This window comes from Coregonus lavaretus (assembly GCF_964263955.1).
Source record: "Coregonus lavaretus genome assembly, chromosome: 11".
Classification (NCBI taxonomy): domain Eukaryota; kingdom Metazoa; phylum Chordata; class Actinopteri; order Salmoniformes; family Salmonidae; genus Coregonus; species Coregonus lavaretus.
The window spans coordinates 42,408,353-42,430,801 of record NC_139998.1 but is presented as its reverse complement, the minus strand read 5'-3'; the positions used below and the strand labels follow the sequence as shown (position 1 = coordinate 42,430,801).

The 22,449-nt window shown below is 44.7% G+C and overlaps 1 protein-coding gene across 1 annotated transcript in view; it reads right to left on the bottom strand.

Moving 5' to 3' along the window:
- The window catches only part of LOC311137549 (neurocan core protein-like), a gene marked incomplete at both ends in the record, with an annotated part of 173,515 nt that extends 151,554 nt beyond the window's left edge, over positions 1–21,961 (bottom strand). Inside the window, 6 exons of the mRNA XM_084172070.1 lie at positions 5,944–6,834; positions 7,546–7,839; positions 8,728–8,855; positions 13,452–13,626; positions 20,840–21,008; positions 21,767–21,961. Of these exons, the coding sequence (XP_084028196.1) occupies positions 5,944–6,834; positions 7,546–7,839; positions 8,728–8,855; positions 13,452–13,626; positions 20,840–21,008; positions 21,767–21,961 (1,852 nt within the window). The remainder of the gene's footprint in view (positions 1–5,943; positions 6,835–7,545; positions 7,840–8,727; positions 8,856–13,451; positions 13,627–20,839; positions 21,009–21,766) is intronic.
- Positions 21,962–22,449: the final 488 nt, after the last annotated feature.

Sequence of the window (22,449 nt, the reverse complement as noted above, 5' to 3'; positions counted from 1 at the left end):
AGACTGTTTTGCTAGTACAGACTGAGATATGTTCCAGGATTCATCCGGTAGCATTGAGAAGTTTACCACATCAGTCACAGGCTTCATCAATAAGTGCATAAATAATGTCGTTCCCACAGTGACCATATGAACGAATCCAAACCAAAAACCCTGTTGTTTTGGATGACCGTGTCAGATCGCTCTCCGTGGCCAATGTGAGTAACACTTTTAAAGAGGTTAACACTCGCAAGACCACCGGGCTTCACAGACATTTTCAATCTCTTCATTCCCAGTGTGTAATCCCAACATGTTTCAAGCTGACAACCACTGTTACCCAGAAATCCAAGATAACCTGCCTAAATTGCTTTGATTTATTTAACCCTTATATTACCAAGTAAGTTGACTGAGAACACATTCTCATTTACAGCAACGACCTGGGGAATAGTTACAGGGGAGAGGAATGAGCCAATTGGAAGCTAGGGATGATTAGGTGGCCATGATGGTATGAGGAATTTAGCCTGGACACTGGGGTCAACACCCCTAATCTTACCATAAGTGCCATGGGATCTTTAGTGATCAGAGAGAGTCAGGACACCCGTTTAACGTCCCAGCCGAAAGACAGCACCCTACACAGGGCAATGTCCCCAATTACTGCTTTAGGGCATTGGGATCTTTTTTTTTTACCAAAGGAAAGAGTGCCCCCTACTGGCCCACAAACACTACTTCCAGCAACATCTGGTCTCCCATCCAGGACCAATCCTGCTTAGCTTCAGAGGCACGCCAGCAGTGGGATGCAGGGTGGTATGCTGCTGGCATAATTACTATCGTCAGCATTTACATCTGTAATTATGAAGCGCTTTGAAAGGCTGGTCATAACACACATCAACACCATCATTCAAGACACCCTGGACCCACTCCAATTTGCATACCGCCCGACAGATCCACAGATAACGGAAACTCAATTGCATTTCTCACTGTTCTCTCCCATCTGGACAAAAGGGGAAATAACTATGTCAGAATGCTGTTCATAGACTAAAACACCATCATCCCCTCCAAGCGCATCACCAAGCTCAGGACCTTTGGACTGAACACTTCCCTCTGCAACTGGATCCTGGACTTCCTGATGGGCCAGCCCCAGGTGGTGAGGGTAGGCAACAACACCTCCGCCACGCTGACCCTCAACCTGGGGGCCCCTCAGGGGTGTGTGCTTAGTCCCCGCCTGTAATCCCTGTTCACCCACGACTGCATGGCCAAGCATGACTGCAACACCATCATAAAGTTTGCTGAAGACACAATGGTGGTAGGCCTGAACACCAACTGCGATGAGACAGCCTACTACAGGGAGGAGGTCAGAGACCTGGCAGTGTGGTGCCAGCACATCAACCTCTCCCTCAGCATCAGCAAGACCAAGGAGCTGGTTGTGGACTACAGGGGAGAGCACGCCCCAATCCAGATCGACGGGGCTGTAGTGGAGCGGGTCGAGAGTTCCTTGGCGTCCACATCACTAAGATCCACACACACCCGCACAGTTGTGGAGGGCCAGACAGAGCTTCTTCCCCCTCAGGAGCCTGAAAAGATTTGGCATGGGCCCTGAAATCCTCAAAAGGTTCTACAGCTGCACCATTGCGGGGATCATGACTGGCTGCATCACAACTTGGTATGGCATCTGCATCGCCCTCGGTCGCAAAGTGCTACATAGGGTGGTGCGGACGGCCCAGTACATCACTGGGGCAGAGCTCTCTTCCATCCAGGACTTCTTTACCAGAAGAAGGCCCGAAAAGTTGCCAAAGACTTCAGCCACCCAAGCCATAGACTGTTCACTCTGCTACCGCCCGGCAAACGGCACTGGAGCATCGGTTCTCGGACCAACAGGCAGCTTCTACCCCCAAGCCATAAAGCTGCTAAATAACCAATCAAATGGTTACCCAGACTATCTGCATTGACAATATACACACTCTTAGAAAAAAAGGTGCTACACTATGCAGTGCATTCGGAAAAGTATTCAGTATTGACTTTTTCCGCATTTTCTTACCTTACAGCCTTATTCTAAAATAGATTAAATTGTTTTTTCCCCCCCTCAATCTACACACAATAACCCATAATGACAAAGCAAAAATAGGTTTTTAGAAATGTTTGCTAATTTCAACAACAAAAAAAACTGAAATATCACATTTACATAAGTATTCAGAACCTTTACTCAGTACTTTGTTGAAGCACCTTTGACAGCGATTACAGCCTCGAGTCTTCTTGGATATGACGCTACACGCTTGGCACACCTATATTTGGGGAATTTCTCCCATTCTTCTCTGCAGATCCTCTCAGGCTCTGTCAGGTTGGATGGGGAGCGTTGCTGCACAGCTATTTTCAGGTCTCTCCAGAGATGTGCGATCGGGTTCAAGTCCGGGCTCTGGCTGGGCCACTCGACATTCAGAGACTTGTCCTGAAGCCACTCCTGCGTTGTCTTGGCTGTGTGCTTAGGGTCATTGTCCTGTTGGAAGGTGAACCTTTGCCCCAGTCTGAGGTCCTGAGCGCTCTTGAGCAGGTTTTCATCAAGGATCTCTGTACTTTGTTCTCCCAGTCCCTGCCGCTTCACTGTAGGGATGGTGCCAGGTTTCCTCCAGACGTGACGCTTGTCAGTCCGGCCAAAGAGTTCAATCTTGGATTCATCAGACCAGATAATCTTGTTTCTCTGGTCTGAGAGTCCTTTAGGTGCCTTTTGGCAAACTCCAAGCAGGCTGTCATGTGCCTTTTACTGAGAAGTGGTTTCTATCTGGTCACTCTACCATAAAGGCCTGGTTGGTGGAATGCTGCAGAGATGAACTCTGGAGCTCTGTTAGAGTGACCATCGGGTTTTGGTCACCTCCCTGACCAAGGCCCTTCTCCCCCGATTGCTCAGTTTGGCCGGGTGGCCAGCTCTAGGAAGAGTCTTGGTGGTTCCAAACTTCTTCCATTTAAGAATGATGGAGGCTACTGTGTTCTTGGGGACCTTCAATGCTGCAGAAATGTTTTGGTACCCTTCCCCAGATCTGTGCCTCGACACAATCCTGTCTCAGAGCTCTACGGACAATTCCTTCGACCTTATAGCTTGGTTTTTGCTCTGACATGCGTTGTCAACTGTGGTACCTTATATAGACAGGTGTGTGCCTTTCCAAATCATGGCCAAACAATTACATTTACCACAGGTTGTAGAAACATCTCAAGGATGATCATTGGAAACAGGATGTACCTGAGCTCAATTTCGAGTCTCATAGCAAAGGTTCTGAATACTTATGTAAATAAGGTATTTCAAAAAAACAAAAAAATATTGCAATAAAAACATTTTTTTTAAAGGTTTTCGCTTTGTCATTATGGGGTATTGAAAAATTATTTAATACATTTTAGAATTAAAATTATTTAATACATTTTAGAATAAGGATGTAATGTAACAAAATATGGATAAAGGGAAAGGGTCTGAATACTTTCTGAATGCAATACAAACATATGTGGACAAATTAGTGGATTTGTTTATTTCAGCCACACCGGTTGCTGACAGGTGTATAACACCGAGAACACAGCCATGCAATCTCCATAGACAAACATTGGCAGTAGAATGGCCTTACTGAAGAGCTCAGTGACTTTCAAAGTGGCACCATCATATGATGCCACCTTTCCAACAGGTCAGTTCTTGACATTTCTGCCCTGCTATAGCTTCCCCAGTAAACTGTAAGTGCTGTTATTGTGAAATGGAAACGTCTAGGAGCAACAACGGCTCAGCCGCGAAGTGGTAGTCCAAACAAGCTCACAGAATGGGACCGCCGAGTGCTGAAGCACGTAGCGCATTAAAACAGTCTGTCCTCGGTTGCAACACTCACTACCAAGTTCCAAACTGCCTCTGGAAGCAATGTCAGCACGATAACTGTTCGTCGGGAGCTTCAGGAAATAGGTTTACATGGCTGAGCAGCCGCACACTAGCCTAAGATAACCATGCACAATGTCAAGCGTCGGCTGGAGTGGTGTAAAGCTCGCCGAGAATGGACTCTGGAGCAGTGGAAACGCATTCTCTGGAGTGATGAATCACGCGTCACCATCTGGCAGTCTGATGGACTAATCTGGGTTTGGCAGATACCAGGAGAATGATACCTGCCCCAATGCATAGTGCTTACTGTAAAGTTTGGTGGAGGAGGAAAAATGGTCTGGGGCTGTTTTTCATAGTTCGGGCTAGGCCCCTTAGTTCCAGTGAAGGGAAATCTTAACACTACAGCATACAATAACATTCTAGATGATTCTGTGCTTCCAACTTTGTGGCAACCGTTTGGGGAAGGCCCTTTCCTGTTTCAGCATGACAATGCCCCCGTGCACAAAGCGAAGTCCATACAGAAATGGTTTGTCGAGATTGGTGTGGAAGAACTGGATTGTGGCTGAATGGAAACAAGTCCCTGCAGCAATGTTCCAACATCTAGTGGAAAGCCTTCCCAGATTAGTGGAGGCTGTTATAGCCGCGAAGGGGGGACCAACTCCATATTAATGTCCATGGAATGAAATGTTCGACAAGCAGGTGTCCACATACTTTTGGTCATGTAGTGTATCTAGAACCTAAAAGGGTTCTTCGGTTGTCCCCATAGGAGAACCCTTTAAAGAACCCTTTTTGGTTCCAGGTAGAACCCTTTTGAGTTCCATGTAGAACCCTTCCCACAGAGGGTTCTACATGGAATCCAAAAGAGTTCTACCTGGAACCAAAAGGGTTCTCCTATGGGGACAACTGAAAAACCCTTTTGGAACCATTTTTCTAAGTGTGTATCTTGCACTGACTCTATGCACACTCACAAGACTATATATACATTCACTTACACACACTACACTGACACTCTCACACAAACCCACACGTATACACACCTACACATACATAACACACACACACATACACACACACACACACACACACACGTACACAGACTTTCACACTCATCATATGCTGATGCTACTCTGTTCTTTATTTTACTCGTATTATTTTCTATCCTGATGCCTAGTCACTTTACCCTGCCTTTATGTACATATCTACCTCAAATACTTCTTACCCCTGCACATCGACTCAGTACTGGTACTCACTCTATATAGCCATGTTATTTTTACTCATTATTGTTATTCGTTATCCACTGTGTATTTATTCCTCTTGTCACTATTTATATTTTTTATTTATATTCTTTATCTTTAACTCTTTGTTGGCAAAGTAAGCATTTCACTGTTAGTCTACAACTGTTGTTTATGAAGCATGTGACAAATAACATTGATTTGAATTGATTTTGATTTGGTACTGGTACTCCCTGTTTATAGCTTCATTCTTGTGTATTTTATTCCTTGTGTTACTATTTTTATTTTTCTTATTTTTTAACTCTGCATCGTTGGGAAGGACTCGTAAGTAAGCATATGTGACAAATACAAATGTATTTGATTTGATTTGAATAGACACCCAAAGTGCATATACATTTAACATAATTTCTCCTTAGGAAAACCAAAGAAGGAAAGTGATGAGTGGTGTTCTGATACTGTGGAAATTATACCATTTGCGACACAGAGATACCAGAGGAAGGCTGTAATGCCAAATGTAATGTTTATTTTCTTCTACTCTACGTCCATTTCCCTCCATAGAGTGGCTGAATGTTTCTCCCATAAATATTGTCCAGAGACAGTGTTTAATAGTCTGAAACAAACCTTCACTTTATTTACCGCGGAAGCAATAAAGGACCTGAGCTGGCATCCACAGAAACCAACCTTTTCAATTTACTACCTTCGTAAACAGCGCATTTTCAATTTAACACAAGCCATTGATTTGGAAGAAACACTGAGGTGGAGCAAATAGGAACGCAAAAAGAAAACAACTTTTAGAGAGAAAAGGTAATGAACGACACTAAAAGAAGACACAATGTACTCAGCCAACCCACATAGCCTCTCTGATGGATGGATTGTGACTCAGCCAGTGGGTCTTACCATTAGACGATGATCCTTGAGGGTTGGTTAGGAACGTGCTTGGACCTTTCCTCCCAGGCTGGGTGAGTGTGTAGTGGATCACAGGACCCAATGGGACTAAAGTGACCACCTCTCTATCCTGCTCAGACAGACCCTCCTCAGTGCTGGTGAGCCCATTGGTGGATGTCTTGAACAAGGAGCCTCCGCTCCGATGCTCTATGATAGTGTTGTCTGTGCTTCCTTTGCTGCCCAGCTTAGGCTTCCCTTCGGTGGGTGTGACCATAGCCGACCCCGGGGTTGTCTGGTCCTCCTCTACTCCTCTACCCTCGGGCAGTGAGGCAGGTGTGGCTGGGAGAGGGGCCTCCGTGCCGTCCTCCACAGAGCCTGTCCAATACCTGAAGGGCTTCATCAGGTTGTTGACGAAGCTGTGGAGAACGCTATTGGCTGTCTGGGCCTGGAGCGTTGGAGAGGCCTGGGAGGACAGAGGGGAGTTGGACGACATGAAACGCCACTCCTCGTCCCCCTCACCCTCACCCTCCACCTCCTCCTGTGCAGAACCTCCGTGGGTCTCCAGACTCTCCAGGACAGACAGATCCAAGGTGCTGGTCTTGGGGCTGGAGGATGGGTCCTGAGGGGCTCCAGTCTTGGATTGGCCCTTGGTCTCCTGGTTCTCCTCTCCCCAGCCCTGGGTACTCTCCCCTGGCCGGAGGTGGATCACCACGTGCTCCTCAGAGATCTCGGAGGACTCGTTGCCTCCAGCGATGGAGCTGATGCCCTCCTTGTCCAGGTCCACCGTGCCAGTCCAGGTGGAGGGCTGGGGGTAGGGGACAGAGCGCTGGGGCTCAGTGTCTGAGGAGTTGGCCTCTGGGTCTCTGTATTGGAGGAACCCCATTGGCTGGGCTGCCTGGAATCCTGCTTCACGTTCTGGAATTATATGAAGACTATTAGCATTCCTATTTGCTTTCCTGGCAATAAGGCATGGCTTTTAAATATTAATCTTTACAATAAGCTGCCATTTTTTCAATAAGCTGTGAATCATCCATATTCTTAGATGTTGATGACCTCTGTTTTTGGTTTTGCTTTAATTAAGAAAGCATACATATTATATTAAGAGATGTTTTTACACTCTCCTTGGGTGACTTTACTTAAGGGCAAAGTCTAAGATAAGACTTAATTACGTCTGTATCAATTTAGTGCCTGTCAATCATTCTCCATGACACTCTGAGGAGCTAATGCAGTCTAATGCAGATCACACTCTGCACAAACACAATCAAATCCGAAGCACACAGCACACTGGAGCCTACAGTCATTCCAAAGTGAACTTGAAACTAAGTTAGACAAATCTCCAGCGGTCCAAAAACATTATAAACACTTTAGAATGACACTGCAAGGACATGGAGGCTGCAGCCAGTGTACATAACTATGTTGGGTCTCTCTAAGTCTGTATTGAGAGCTTGGAAATGCTGATATTGGGCTATAGCTGGTTGCTACAGTAGAAGACCAAAATGTCACCGAATCCCCTCTGTGATAATTCATTAATTCATGCATGAGACAAACAACCTGCACTAATTAACGGAAATTAAACAGTAAGGTTGCCATGGCGATGGCGACCCCGGCCGTTACCTCGGTAGCAGTATGCGTCGAAGCGGGTGGTGGTGTCTGGGAAACCGGTGCGGTTGGGGTTGTGGTAGACAGTGCGCACCCCCGGATCATCCCCGCCACAGTTGCGTCGGGGAAGGTTTATGGGGTAGCGCACGCTGCCATCGGCCAGCCAGCCCGGATCACACTGGTCCAAGCCAGTCTGCCAGGCTTGGTAGAGCTGCCCTGCCGTGGCCAGCTGGGCTCCCAGAGAGTGGCAGTGGGTAGAGGCTGTGGCCAGGCTCAGCTTCTCTGGTACAGATGAGTGGAACACCTCACCTGGGAGAGGGGGATGGAGATGGAGAGATCGGTGGTATAATGAGTGTATAGTGTGAGGGGAAGGAGAGATAGGTATGGGAGGTGAAGTGGTATGGAGTAACGGGGGAGGATAGGGGGATATGATGAGAATGAAGTAGGAGATGGATAGAGTGGTGTGAAATGTAATATAAGAAGTGTCAACAGACAAGATTGAACAGGAGGTCAGCGAAGCAATGACCCATGAGTCATGCAGAGTCATTTCACAGAAGAATACACAGAACCATAGAACCCAACAATGAACATCCATCCTATCCAGCTAGATAGTGTAATTCTTGACACCTTGCAAATTACTGGGGTGTCAAGAATTACACTTCTCATAAAATTACCTCATCTACTTCCTGTAGAACTATTAACTGACAGGTCTGGCTCTGCACAGTAACAAATTACCCAGATGTATTTTAAAGGCACCTGGTGTGAATATGACTCCATCCTCCTGTAGCAGCTTCCCTGATCCTGGCCACGGCAGTATAACTCACCACCCAGCTACAGCTTAAATAAGTGGTTCCCAACCAGGGGTACTTGGACCCCTGGGTGTACTTGGCCTATCCACAGGGGGTACTTGAGAAGACTCATGAGGCCATAGGCCTACTGGTAAAATGCACATGAGGGTACTTCAGAGGTACTCCGGGCAGAGCTAAATTCAGTTGGTGGTACAGTAACCAAAAAAGGTTGGAAACCACTGGCTTAAATGATAGTGACCCATTTAAAGTTGAAACAGTAGGACAGCAGGTTGCCTGGGACGTGGATATCTTTCTCTGCCTAACAGGAGCATTAAGCCTAAGTCAGGCTGATCCAGCATCGTAGCTCCTGCATGACTAAAATCTGATTGACGCCTCCCTCCTACTGTACCTTGCAGTTGCTTGGCAAAACAGTAGACATCAAACAGCTCGTCAGGGGCCCGATTGCCGTAGTTGCGCACTCCAGGTGAATCCTCCCTGTCGCCATAGCAACCCGGCCTGGGTGACTGGATAGGGTACCTGTGGAGAGCGAGAGAGGGAGGGGAGAGGGACGAGGGGAGACAAATCATTTATTTGATTTATATCCGGGTTCCAACTGTGCAATTACTCTAAAGCAGTGGTCACTAACCTTTTTTGAGTCGAGATCACATTCTGAGTCAAAATGCAAGCCGAGATCTACCTTAAAAAAACGTTTCTACATGACTTAAAAAACATAAGCCTATGCACAAAACAGTACTGTAATAATGAGGTTAGTGCAGTAGGCTATAGGCCCAAAACATTATCACCACATATTGGTTTTTCTTGAATTGTTATTCTTGTTGTTCTTCCTGTTGTTCTTCTCAGACCATAAAAAAAATAAAAAATAATAATAATAATATATATATATATATATAATCACACCGGTAATAGATCAGTTGTTGTATTACTTGTGAGGCACAGCTGAGTGAGCATACATTTTAATAATTTGTGACTTGTTTCAGGAAACTAGACGTATGTCGCAAGTCACTACTTCACAGGAGAGGCATTTGAATGTAAACATACATTTTTTATCAAAATGCGTTTTTTTGGCAGAAATGCTTTCTGGAATATGTGAACTTTCATGTGCCTTAATAACAAACTTGTATTCCATCCATAAATACAAATAAAATTGTTAAATTACGAGCCTAGTTGGTTTAGCCATGGAAAAAGACAGGAACCTTCCCACTAGCCATATTTGGCTGAGATAATAGATGGGCTGGACATGCCGGGAGATGAGCTTGGATTGGTCTGCCATGTAGCATGCTTCTGTCTGTAACGTGAGCTGTTCAATATGTGTTGATAGTCCTTTCTACCGCGCCGTTTTTGAAAGATATAACATTAGCCATCGAGAACTACAAAAGTTTTGCTACTTTTCTCACCAACATTGATGCCCTGAATTTAGCAGACGCTATCGACAGATCAGTTGGAAAAAGTGATGGGCTACTTTCTGCACACGCCACGGTCAGTGTGAACCAGAGTGACTTGACACAACGCTGGCCAAACAAGATGTAGCTACAAACAAAACGGAGTTAAATGGTTCCAGTCTGCCGTGAAACGTTCATCCATGTATACGGGTAAGAGTCTAGTTAGATTTTCAGATATACATTTCTAATTTTGTCAGAAAGTTGTTTTTATTTAAGTTAAAGCGTACTGTTTGTTAGCTAGCGAACGTTAGCTTGCTGGCTCGCTAGCTAACAATACGTGTATGATCTGTGTCAGAAATCAGAAACCATTTGCATTGCTAGTTATAGCCTAATGTTAGCTAGCTAACATTGAACCTAGTTTGTTAGCTTTAGTGTGTCGGGTAAGTGTCATCTAATAATTATAAAATATTTATACAATATTTTTATCTGGGCACTTTCTGTTTTTGATATTGCTACTATGCAAGTAACCATTTCAGTGTACCGTTTACACCTTCTGTATCCTGTGCATGTGACAAATAAAGTCTGATTTTATTTGATATTGCGTGTGTTTACCACATGGCCTTAAAGAGATGGGTGGGGTCTTGTTACGGTGACCATATTACCGCCACAGCGGCGGTCACGAGTCATGAAGACAGTCAAATTCCACGTGACCATTTAGTCACGGTAATTAGGCTTCTCCCAGCTCTGATTGTGAATGAGAGACTGATAAAGTGTGTACAGCCTGCGCAAAAAACAAAGCAGAGCTCATGCCTTTCAAGCAACTTTTTTCAAATCATCATTAGAGTCGCATCATGCAGCCTTACAATGTATTAAAAATCAAAACAAATAGCCCAACGTTTGTAGAACAACTAAATTACACGAATAACTCTAAATTAAGCATATAGGAGTATCTATTTCTTTGTTAGATATGGGTGGTCCTCTGTAGCTCAATTGGTAGAGCATGGCGCTTGTAACGCCAGGGTAGTGGGTTCGATCCCCGGGACCACCCATACGTAAAAATGTATGCACACATGACTGTAAGTCGCTTTGGATAAAAGCGTCTGCTAAATGGCATATTATTATTATGTGCGCACTCCCTCAAATCGTTTGGAGAAAATATCCTTTCTATTTTATTCAGTTTTGTTCAATTGTATTCTCCATACTATAAAATAATATGAAATAATGCTAAGCAAATCTTGTCTGCTAAATGAACTTGTGTAGCCCACAGCCATATGGCATAGCCAGATCAGGGCCTAACATAAGGACAACTCAGAGTATGCTATTCTGTTCTTCTGAAATAGACTACATTTTCTTCATATCATGTTTCTTTAGCCCTGTCTAAAATAAATAATGGATTTATTGTGAAGGTGTAGGCTCTATTACATGTATTTATTATACTTTTTTAAATGTAGATGTTTCAAAGGTCTGCATCAGTGGCTTGTAGGCTTTGTTTGGAAGCCAGGAGATGCTAAATGTGTTTATGTTAATTAACGGTCAATTACCGTGAGACTGGCAGTTATTTGCTTGACAATCACCGGCTGACTAAATTTCGTGACCGGCACAGCCCTAGGTGGGGCTTAAGAGGGTGTGAATGATGCTTAATGGGTGTAGACAAAGAAGAGCTCTCCAGTAGGTGTACCAAAACATTCAAGGGCCATTTTCTTAAAAGTGGGGTTACAAGTTTATCAACTTTCAAAGCAGAATTACTTTCCCATTGTTCCTCAACTGCAGTGTATGATATACCATTTTCAAGCTCTTAGTCTCTACTTTTATACAATGTAAAAAAACACAATTTCAAATTTTGCTACATAAGACCGAATCGAGGCGGTCGGTCACATTTGCTATTTTTTTTTACTGTGGAGGGAGAGAGCAGCAGACTGAGGGTCCCCCTCTCACCATCCCTCCGCTCTCCCTTTCCTCCACTGACACTGACCAAAAAGGGACACCATCTTGCAGCTGACGGCGAAACTCGAGTCGCACTGCATTATTTCTGCATCATGCACAAATTAATGCTGTTACTCCTATGACCAGAGAAAGTCAAATATTCCTTGATGTAGAAAATTACCCAAGCCGCTAATAATAACAACAACGCAAGCCTATCGATACACTTTCCTACTCATTCATTGCAGCTGCAGTGCTGGTTGTAGTGCGAGTGGAAGTAAGGAGAACAGGCATTTTATGGCTTCTAAAAGTGTAAATAGAAAGTGTTAACAGTGCTGAGTAAAAACTTAAACATGAACTCACTCATAAAAACAGCAGCTCTTTGCTGTATTCGTTGACAGTCTCTCTCTAGTCATGGTTTTAAAAGTTTTTAAATCTAACAGTATCAACTTTTCTGTAGCTTTCTTTTACGTCTGCTACATTACTGCAGACACGGTAATCTGAGCCATCCGATTGGCCAGTGGTAGGCCTATAGTGCACTTGATTTGCTTCCCCAGGGCCCGCCGGGAAGGCAGTTTGTACCTTCGGACATCTGAAATGGTTCAAAATGGGAAGAGCAGCCAGCGAGCAGGGCAGCTGAATCGGGTGCACCTACCGCCAACAGCGTGAGCCGAATAAAAAAAAATAGGAACGCAAAGCTTATCATTGGAATGCCTTGGAGATCGACCAGTTGATCGCGATCGATCGGTTGGTGACCATTGCTCTAAGGTACATTGATTCAAACAGCATTGAGGGTGCAGGCTAAATGCTGATTAAGAGATCATGAATACAGTTATAAAGGGGCTTATGAAGGGCAACAGGATGGAATGCTTCTTACACTCTCAGTAGTTACAATCCTGCATGAGCTCGGATAGCAACCCTTGTCGTCAGAGAATGTTATAGCTAAATCCCCCATCTCAGCTTTCCATCCTGATCGCTGATGTCTCTATTTTTACATTATTAATTGCACGTTTGCCTCCTCATTGATGTGAAGCCAAGTAGCTCTGGAGATAGACCAATTATATGTGTCCCAGGTGGGGAGGAGGGGAATGGATAGGATGCAGTTCTCAGGGAAATTCTGTCCAGGATAAATATGCAAGCTGCTTCTTCAGTGCAATTATTGGGCAGACGTTTGAGATAAAGATGTGTAAAAATATCCACACGGACTCTGACTGTCCTACACACACACACAAACAAACACACACACACACACTGACTATCCGTCATCAACAGACATAATGGGAGGTGGCAAGCTGAAACACAAACATCAACATGAAAGGTAGTTGAGGGATAGTTGTGGCTAAAATGGCAGAGAGTAATGAGGAATGACACAGCTAGCCTCTGAGATGTAAACAAGCAATTCAATCCTTCAGGAGTTTATGAGAGGACCATTGGGGTCAAAACAGTTTGCATACTGTACTTTCAGAGGCCAAAGAGAAATGTCAACATAAAAGGTATCTAATCGCCTATCAAAGCCCTGTCATTTTTCGTTAGTTTGAAGTAAACTTATACTTTGCCACTCTTCTTAAAGATACTTATTCGTCAGATATGGCTTTACATTGTTGCAGCAGATAAGTATCGTAAGTAAACAATTTATACATAAGCAATTTCTACAGCCCTATAAAACAACCCTATAAGGACGTCATTGTAAATAAGAAAGTGTTCTGACTCGCCTGGATAAATAAAGGTTAAATAAAAACATGAAATAAGACAGTTGCCATGCTGTGTTGTGTTTTGCTGAGTCGTGCTTCATGCCCGGTTGTCTTGTCCTTACCTCACGCTCTGGTCAGAGAGCCAGCCAGCGTCACAGTTGTCATACCCGTCAGCAAAGGTGGCCTGGAGCTGAGCAGGCGTGGCGATGACAGCTGAGTTCTCCAGACACACCTGCTGGGCGTCAGGGAAGGTCAGGGCGTAGCGGTCATGAGGAGCACGGTAGTGGAACACCACACCTGGAGAGGACACAGAGGTGAAAACAGGTATGGCGACACAAGGGCAATATGGAGACATTGTACGCAGGCACGCACGCCCATACATACATACACGCACATTCACACACTCGCAGTCTCGCACACACACACGAGCACACACAGACACATGGCTCAAACCCTACATTATCATGTACTTCAAACTGTTGTATCTCTAACTGCACGAAACATTAAAAAAACGACCTCAGAGCTTTAAGTTAATTTGCATCAGACAAGCTTATCTTTTTATTTATTTATTTTTTATTTGTATTTTTATTTAACCTTTATTTAACTAGGCAAGTCAGTTAAGAACAAATTCTTATTTACAATGACGGCATACACCGGCCAAACCCGGACGGCACTGGGCCAATTGTGCGGGAGAGATCTTGTCCTTGGATACAGTGAATTCATTTTCACTTTACTGCTTTAGCATACAGTCCACATCAGGACTATCTTGCTTTCATAGCCAGAAAATAAAACAGTGAAATAAGACAGTGATGAGAGAGAGATAGAAAAAGAGAGAGAGAAGAGAGATCCCATGCGCTCATTCCCTGACCTGTGAATGACCAGGATTCCTCTCCACTCTACTGAGAAATGGGAAGGGAATTGCTTTTGAAGTGTCCATCTCATATTCCCCCACCAGGCTAGCATCACTAACCACCACATGTGGGGCCACCTCGGCCTGCAATTCACACATTCAATCCCAGCAGAGCCCACTACATGAAAGCCTGTGGACAGGGAAGCTGAGGGAAGCTTGGATACAGCTCCAAACATGGGCTCCTTTATCTTCTGCTCCTTTGTGCAATAGAATAACAGACTCCTCCTGGTGCGGGCCAATTTGACCAATCACGCTGCAGGCTAGCCTCAGAAAATGAGCCAGGTATCCCTCAGTGGTACAGTCCACACATGCACTCACAGACATGCACACAGGCATACACACACACACACACACACACACACACACACACACACACACACACATGCACAGATAGGGCTCAACCAATGCCCAAGCACCTGCCCTTTTGCCCTCCTATGAAAAAGTGGATTTTAATTTGTAATTTTATTAATTTCAATCTCTTTCATTTCAGTTTTAATTTTAAATGTAGTGAATTGCACATCAAACTAGCTAATTTAATTCCAAGTGCGCACTCGTCTGACTTGATTGTGGCCACTGGCTGCGGGCATATGGTAATATTTTATGTATCATTAAGGAAAATGTTGGGAAATGTCAAAGATAAAATATAGTAAACATGATTGACATTTTATAAATCCAGATGCATGTCTAAATATGAATGTATGTATTTTATTTTTTAAAGTTTCTGAGCCATGCGCAGTGCAGGAAGACATGAATACTGGTAGGAGGCTACTTTTGAGTTGGATCTGTCATATGTGTCTCTCACCGTTAGGGACAAAGAATGGGGCAGAGGTCAGCAGCAGAACAAACGCAAATCAAGTAAAAACAAGTTTGTTTCGACAGCTAGCTAGAATATTTCAACTACATTTGCTCTGATCAGCTAATAGCCACTCTTTTCCCGATATCAATCATCTTTCGTCATCCATAGGCCTAGTAGTTATTGGCACTAACTTGTATTAAAATGTATGATGAGTGAGTGTGTTGTTGCATATAAATGTTGACATTTTGGCTACAGGGCAATTTGTATGTTATGAATTTGTAGTTATGAATTGTGAAAGTCTATTTTATTTATTTTATTTTTTATTTTGAGTACCTGCCCTCCCCAAGGTCTGTGCACGGCCGTAACACACTCACACACACACACACACACACACACACACACACACACACACACACACACACACACACACACACACACACACACACACACACACACACACACACACACACACACACACACACACACACACACACACACACACACACACACACACACACACACACACACACTGGCCCCTCTACAGGCCTCCATCCTGTTTCTCTATACTGCTGTACACTCCAGCTCAACTTCAAAGGACTTTGTAGCAGGCTCTCTGTTAGTACTCCCTCTCCTCCGAGGCGAGCCAGGCCAAACACAGAGCTGCTAGCGTTCTGGCGTTTGGGAGACAAATGGGTTCCTGGGGAGCACCACGGAGGAGACACAGTTCCATTTAACAGGACGGTCACGTTGCCCAGAACTAATACACTTACTCTATGTTTACCAAACCATAACACACAACAGCAGGAGATACCAGATACTGAGATAGATGTACAGTGCCTTCGGAAAGTATTCAGACCATTGACTTTTTCCACATTTTGTTACGTTACAGCCTTATTCTAAAATTGATTAAATTGTATTTTTTCCTCATCAATCTAGGTTTACTAATTTATTAAATATAAAAAACTGAAATATGACATTTACATAAGTATTCAGACCCTTTACTCATTACTTTCTTGAAGCACCTTTGGCAGCAATTACAGCATCGATTCTTCTTGGGTATGACGCTACAAGCTTGTCACATCTGTATTTGAGGAGTTTCTTCCATTCTTCTCTGCAGATCCTCTCAAGATCTGTCAGGTTGGATGGGGAGCGTTGCTACACAGCTATTTTCAGGTCTCTCCAGAGATGTTAGATCGGGTTCAAGTCCGGGCTCTGGCTGGGCCACTCAAGGACATTCAGAGACTTGTCCCGAAGCCACTTCTGCGTTGTCTTGGCTGTATGCTTAGAGTCGTTGTCCTGTTGGAAGGTGAACCTTCGCCCCAGTCTGAGGTCCTGAGTGCTCTTGAGCAGGTTTTCATCAACGATCTCTATACTTTGCTCCGTTCATCTTTGCCTCGATCCTGACTAGTCTCCCAGTCCCTGCCGCTGAAAAATATCCCCACAGCATGATGCTGCCACCACCATGCTTCACCGTAGGGATGGTGCCAGGTTTCCTCAAGATGTGACGCTTGGCATTCAGGCCAAAGAGTTCAATCTTGGTTACATCGGACCAGAGAATCTTGTTTCTCATGGTCTGAGAGTCTTTAGGTGCCTTTTGGCAAGCTGCAAGCAGGCTGTCATGTGCCTTTAACTGAGGAGTGGCTTCCTTCTGGCCACTCTACCATAAAGGCCTGATTGGTGGAGTGCTGCAGAGATGGTTGTCCTTCTGGAAGGTTCTCCCATCTCCACAGAGGAACTCTAGAGCTCTGTCAGAGTGGCCATCGGGTTCTTGGTCACCTCCCTTACCAAGGCCCTTCTCCCCCAATTGCTCAGTTTGGCCGGGCGGCCAGCTCTAGTAAGAGTCTTGGTGGTTCCAAACGTCTTCCGTTTAAGAATGATGGGGGCCACTGTGTTCTTAGGGTCCTTCAATGCTGCAGAATTGTTTTGTGCCTCGACACAATCCTGTCTCGGAGCTATACGAACAATTCCGACCTCATGGCTTGGTTTTTGCTCTGACATGCACTGTCAACTGTGGGACCTTATATGGACAGCCTTTTCAAATCATGTTCAATCAATTACATTTACCACAGGTAGACTCCAATCAAGTTGCAGAAACATCTCAAGGATGATCAATGGAAACAGGATGCACCTGAGCTCAATTTCGAGTCTCATAGCAAAAGGTCTGAATACTTATGTAAATAAGGTATTTCTGTTTTAAAATGTTAAAACATTTGCAAACATTTCTAAAAAACGTTTTCACTTTGTCATTATGGGGTATTGTGTGTAGATTGCTGAGAATGTTTTTTATTTAATCAGTTTTAGAATAAGGCTGTAACGTAACAAATATAGCTGTATGTAACTGGGTGACACCCTTGTTGTAACACGGTATACTGTATTCAACACTGATACAGTCCTATCTACATTTTACATTTTCGTCATTTAGCAGACGCTCTTATCCAGAGCGACTTACAAATTGGTGCATTCACCTTATGATAGCCAGTGGGACAACCACTTTACAATATTTTAAAACTTTTTATTTATTTTTATTTTTTATTATTATTATTAATTTTTTCTTTGGGGTGGGGTAAGGATTACTTTATCCTATCCCAGGTATTCCTTAAAGAGGTGGGGTTTCAAGTGTCTCCGGAAGGTGGTGAGTGACTCTGCTGTCCTGGCGTCGTGACGGAGCTTGTCCCACCATTGGGGTGCCAGAGCAGCGAACAGTTTTGACTGGGCGGAGCGTGAATAGCAGATATCATCACTCGTGTGTAGATATGTCTATTTGTGGCTCAGCACTTAAGCCGGCCTGACATATCTCATGACTGTGGCTGACAGCGAGGATCAATGCCTGAGCTCTAATTGGTGAGACAGACAATTGACCATTCAATATGGGCCGAAAGCACAGGAGGAAAACCTCATCAAGTCTTAGACGACACACAAAAACAAGCCTATCAGCGCAGCCCTGAATTAATATGATATTGATATGGCCGGCCCAGTATCAATACGTTGTCAATTAATATACAGTGGGGGAAAAAAGTATTTAGTCAGCCACCAATTGTGCAAGTTCTCCCACTTAAAAAGATGAGAGAGGCCTGTAATTTTCATCATAGGTACACGTCAACTATGACAGACAAATTTAGAAAAAAAAATCCAGAAAATCACATTGTAGGATTTTTTATGAATTTATTTGCAAATTATGGTGGAAAATAAGTATTTGGTCACCTACAAACAAGCAAGATTTCTGGCTCTCACAGACCTGTAACTTCTTCTTTAAGAGGCTCCTCTGTCCTCCACTCGTTACCTGTATTAATGGCACCTGTTTGAACTTGTTATCAGTATAAAAGACACCTGTCCACAACCTCAAACAGTCACACTCCAAACTCCACTATGGCCAAGACCAAAGAGCTGTCAAAGGACACCAGAAACAAAATTGTAGACCTGCACCAGGCTGGGAAGACTGAATCTGCAATAGGTAAGCAGCTTGGTTTGAAGAAATCAACTGTGGGAGCAATTATTAGGAAATGGAAGACATACAAGACCACTGATAATCTCCCTCGATCTGGGGCTCCACGCAAGATCTCACCCCGTGGGGTCAAAATGATCACAAGAACGGTGAGCAAAAATCCCAGAACCACACGGGGGGACCTAGTGAATGACCTGCAGAGAGCTGGGACCAAAGTAACAAAGCCTACCATCAGTAACACACTACGCCGCCAGGGACTCAAATCTTGCAGTGCCAGACGTGTCCCCCTGCTTAAGCCAGTACATGTCCAGGCCCGTCTGAAGTTTGCTAGAGTGCATTTGGATGATCCAGAAGAGGATTGGGAGAATGTCATATGGTCAGATGAAACCAAAATAGAACTTTTTGGTAAAAACTCAACTCGTCGTGTTTGGAGGACAAAGAATGATGAGTTGCATCCAAAGAACACCATACCTACTGTGAAGCATGGGGGTGGAAACATCATGCTTTGGGGCTGTTTTTCTGCAAAGGGACCAGGACGACTGATCCGTGTAAAGGAAAGAATGAATGGGGCCATGTATCGTGAGATTTTGAGTGAAAACCTCCTTCCATCAGCAAGGGCATTGAAGATGAAACGTGGCTGGGTCTTTCAGCATGACAATGATCCCAAACACACCGCCCGGGCAACGAAGGAGTGGCTTCGTAAGAAGCATTTCAAGGTCCTGGAGTGGCCTAGCCAGTCTCCAGATCTCAACCCCATAGAAAATCTTTGGAGGGAGTTGAAAGTCCGTGTTGCCCAGCGACAGCCCCAAAACATCACTGCTCTAGAGGAGATCTGCATGGAGGAATGGGCCAAAATACCAGCAACAGTGTGTGAAAACCTTGTGAAGACTTACAGAAAACGTTTGACCTGTGTCATTGCCAACAAAGGGTATATAACAAAGTATTGAGAAACTTTTGTTATTGACCAAATACTTATTTTCCACCATAATTTGCAAATAAATTCATTAAAAATCCTACAATGTGATTTTCTGGATTATTTTTTCTCATTTTGTCTGTCATAGTTGACGTGTACCTATGATGAAAATTACAGGCCTCTCTCATCTTTTTAAGTGGGAGAACTTGCACAATTGGTGGCTGACTAAATACTTTTTCCCCCCACTGTATTAAGCACTTGGGGGAGTAAGTATTGGGACTGGTGCGCTCTACAATGTAGCGTGACTTGCAATAAATGGCTAAGCCCAGAGGATGGCTCGGTTGCTCCCAGAAGGACCAATGGGTAATGGTTTTCTGTTTCTGAAGGAGGGAGGGGTTTTTATAGCATGTTAATTGATTGGGTGTGCGGGGGGGACAGGGTCTCTTGAGCACCGAGCCAGGGGTCTCTATGGGACCAATAAAGTGCCCTCATGGAGAGAGAAGAGAGAGAGGAGAGGGAGAGAGAGGAGCTGTGGGTGGAGAAAAACCACAACCCTTGATGTCATAATCATTGATTGAGAAGGCCACTGTCACACACGCACGGGCATGCAGGCATGCACACGCCATACGCACAAGCGCATGCATACACACAGATCCACAAGCGCATGGGCACAAACACACAGTGGCTATATTAGGTAATAATATCTGTGCTATTCTCACTGGGAGCTCATGGAGCCTGGGTACAGTATGTGGGTGAGTGAATGAGGCTACTGGGCTTAATGCGGACATGATGCTCAGCTCACGCTGGCAACATTGTGTAGATCTAGGTGAGATAGAGCAGCACTGTAAAGCAAATGCTGAGAACAGAGCGCCACTTCCCTCTACTCATTACTGTAATAGGCGATCATTAAAAACAGCAGGTGACCTGGAAAAATCTGACAATGTTTCTCAGCTCAGAGACTTTCATTTGGTAATTACTATGATACTATTAGCTGATATGGCATATAATATCCACAGGCCATTACAGTGCAGCAGTGGGTGTATTCAACATAAACTGCATCTCAGAGCCCTCAAAGTAACACTAGCTGGATAACACACTTTATTTTCTCATTATGTTTATTTGCTTTCGTGAGCGGCTGGGTCAACGATCTGTTACTCGGTCCAGTTGGCACATGTTGTTCCGTTCCCCTGACCAGACACTTCCACAAAGTTAACAAACCCACTGGCTTACATAATGATTCTATTAGCAATGCCAGGTAGAGGTACAGTCAGGGTTGTGTTCATTAGGCCACAAACACTTTAAATCGTTTTGCTACGGAAAAGGAAAATGGCAATTTCTTATTTGACGAGTCTAGGTAGTCCCTCCCTGGTTGTGTACGTTTTCTTCCGTTTGGTGCCTAATGAACAGGACCTGTGTGTAATAGGTGTAACAGGGGTCAGTCAGTATTACCTGTGACCTCCAGGGGCACGGTGTCCTGTTCGTCATTGATGCCCACCACCACCTCACAGCGGAACATGCCTGAGTCACTGGAGCGCAGGCCGCTGAGTGCCAGGCTGGCGTTGAAACGGTTGTCCTGGTAACCGGGCAGGGTGACGCGCCCCTGGAACGCCTTCTTCACCTAAACCACGGAAAGACAGTACAGTTATGAACACAATTAAAACACGATTAGCAAAGACAACTAAGATAGCAATTAAAAAGAAAAAGGTTGAATATAAGTACTGGATGGATGGCCAACACACTCTCCATATAAAATTAGGGCTGGCATGGTAATTGTATAATCGTGTAACCGACAATTATGGATGAAGGCCGTCATGAAAATAAAATAACCGTCATAACTGTAAAGAAATTTACAAATAATTTGACAAACCCAAAAGCAGCAAAGTTAAAGTAAGCCTGGTTTACATCTAACAGCTGATATAAGGAGAGACAAGAGGAGGCAAAACTAGCCAGTTTTTGAATTTTGTGTCATAATAATAATAATATGCCATTTAGCAGACACTTTCATCCAAATCGACTTACAGTCATGTGTGCATACATTTTAACATATGGGTGGTCCCGGGGATCGAACCCACTACCCTGGCGTTACAAGCGCCATGCTCTACCAATTGAGCTACAGAGGACCACGGACGGCCGAGCATTCAAAAAGATGATAAGTGCTGTTGAGTCCGTTTACAACGTGATTAAACTTTGTTGCTCCTTGTTTCAGCAGGGTGATGTAGCAAACATTCTTAGGTTGCCTAGGCATTTGGCTGACAAATAACCGCCACCTAAAATTCCATGACTGTCACAGCCCTATAAAACCACTGAATTCCATTTAGAAATATATATCAAAACAATGTGACATTTTCTATTTCTTTACACTTCCTCAGTCTTTACCTTGACCACATTGTCCTTGGCGACCAGGACGGACTGTTCCCTCTGCCGACCGTCGGCACCCCTCTGGCCCCACACCTTGGTCCACTTGATGCGGGGGGGCTCATGGGTAGGGGTGGGGCGCAGGGTGAAGACACAGGGCAGCAGGACGCTGTTGGCCAGCTGCTCCCTCACCATCTGGTGCGTCACCTTCCTCATGTTCACCACTGGGTCTGAACACACCAGGCCTGGAGAGAGGATAGGAGAAAGGGAGGAGGAAGAGGGAGGGGAGGGGAGGAGAGGAGAGGGAGGGAGGGGAGAGGAAGAGGAATTGTAAGAGGAGAGGAGAGGGAGAGGAGAAGAGAGGAGAGGAAAGGAAAGGACAGGGAGAGGGAGAGGAAGAGGAAGAGGAAGGGGATGAGGAGAGGAGAGGAGAGGAGAGGAAGAGGAAGAGGATGAGGAGAGGTGAGGAGAGGAAGAGGAAGAGGGAGAGGAAGAGGAAGAGGAAGAGGGAGAGGAGAGGAGAGGAGAGGAGAGGAGAGGAGAGGAGAGGAGAGGAGAGGAGAGGAGAGGAGAGGATGAGGAAGAGGGAGAGGGAGAGGGAGAGGGAGAGGGTGAGTAGAGGAAGAGGAAGAGGAAGAGGAGAGGAGAGGAGAGGAGAGGAGAGGAGAGGAGAGTAGGGGAGAGGAAGAGGAAGAGGAAGAGGA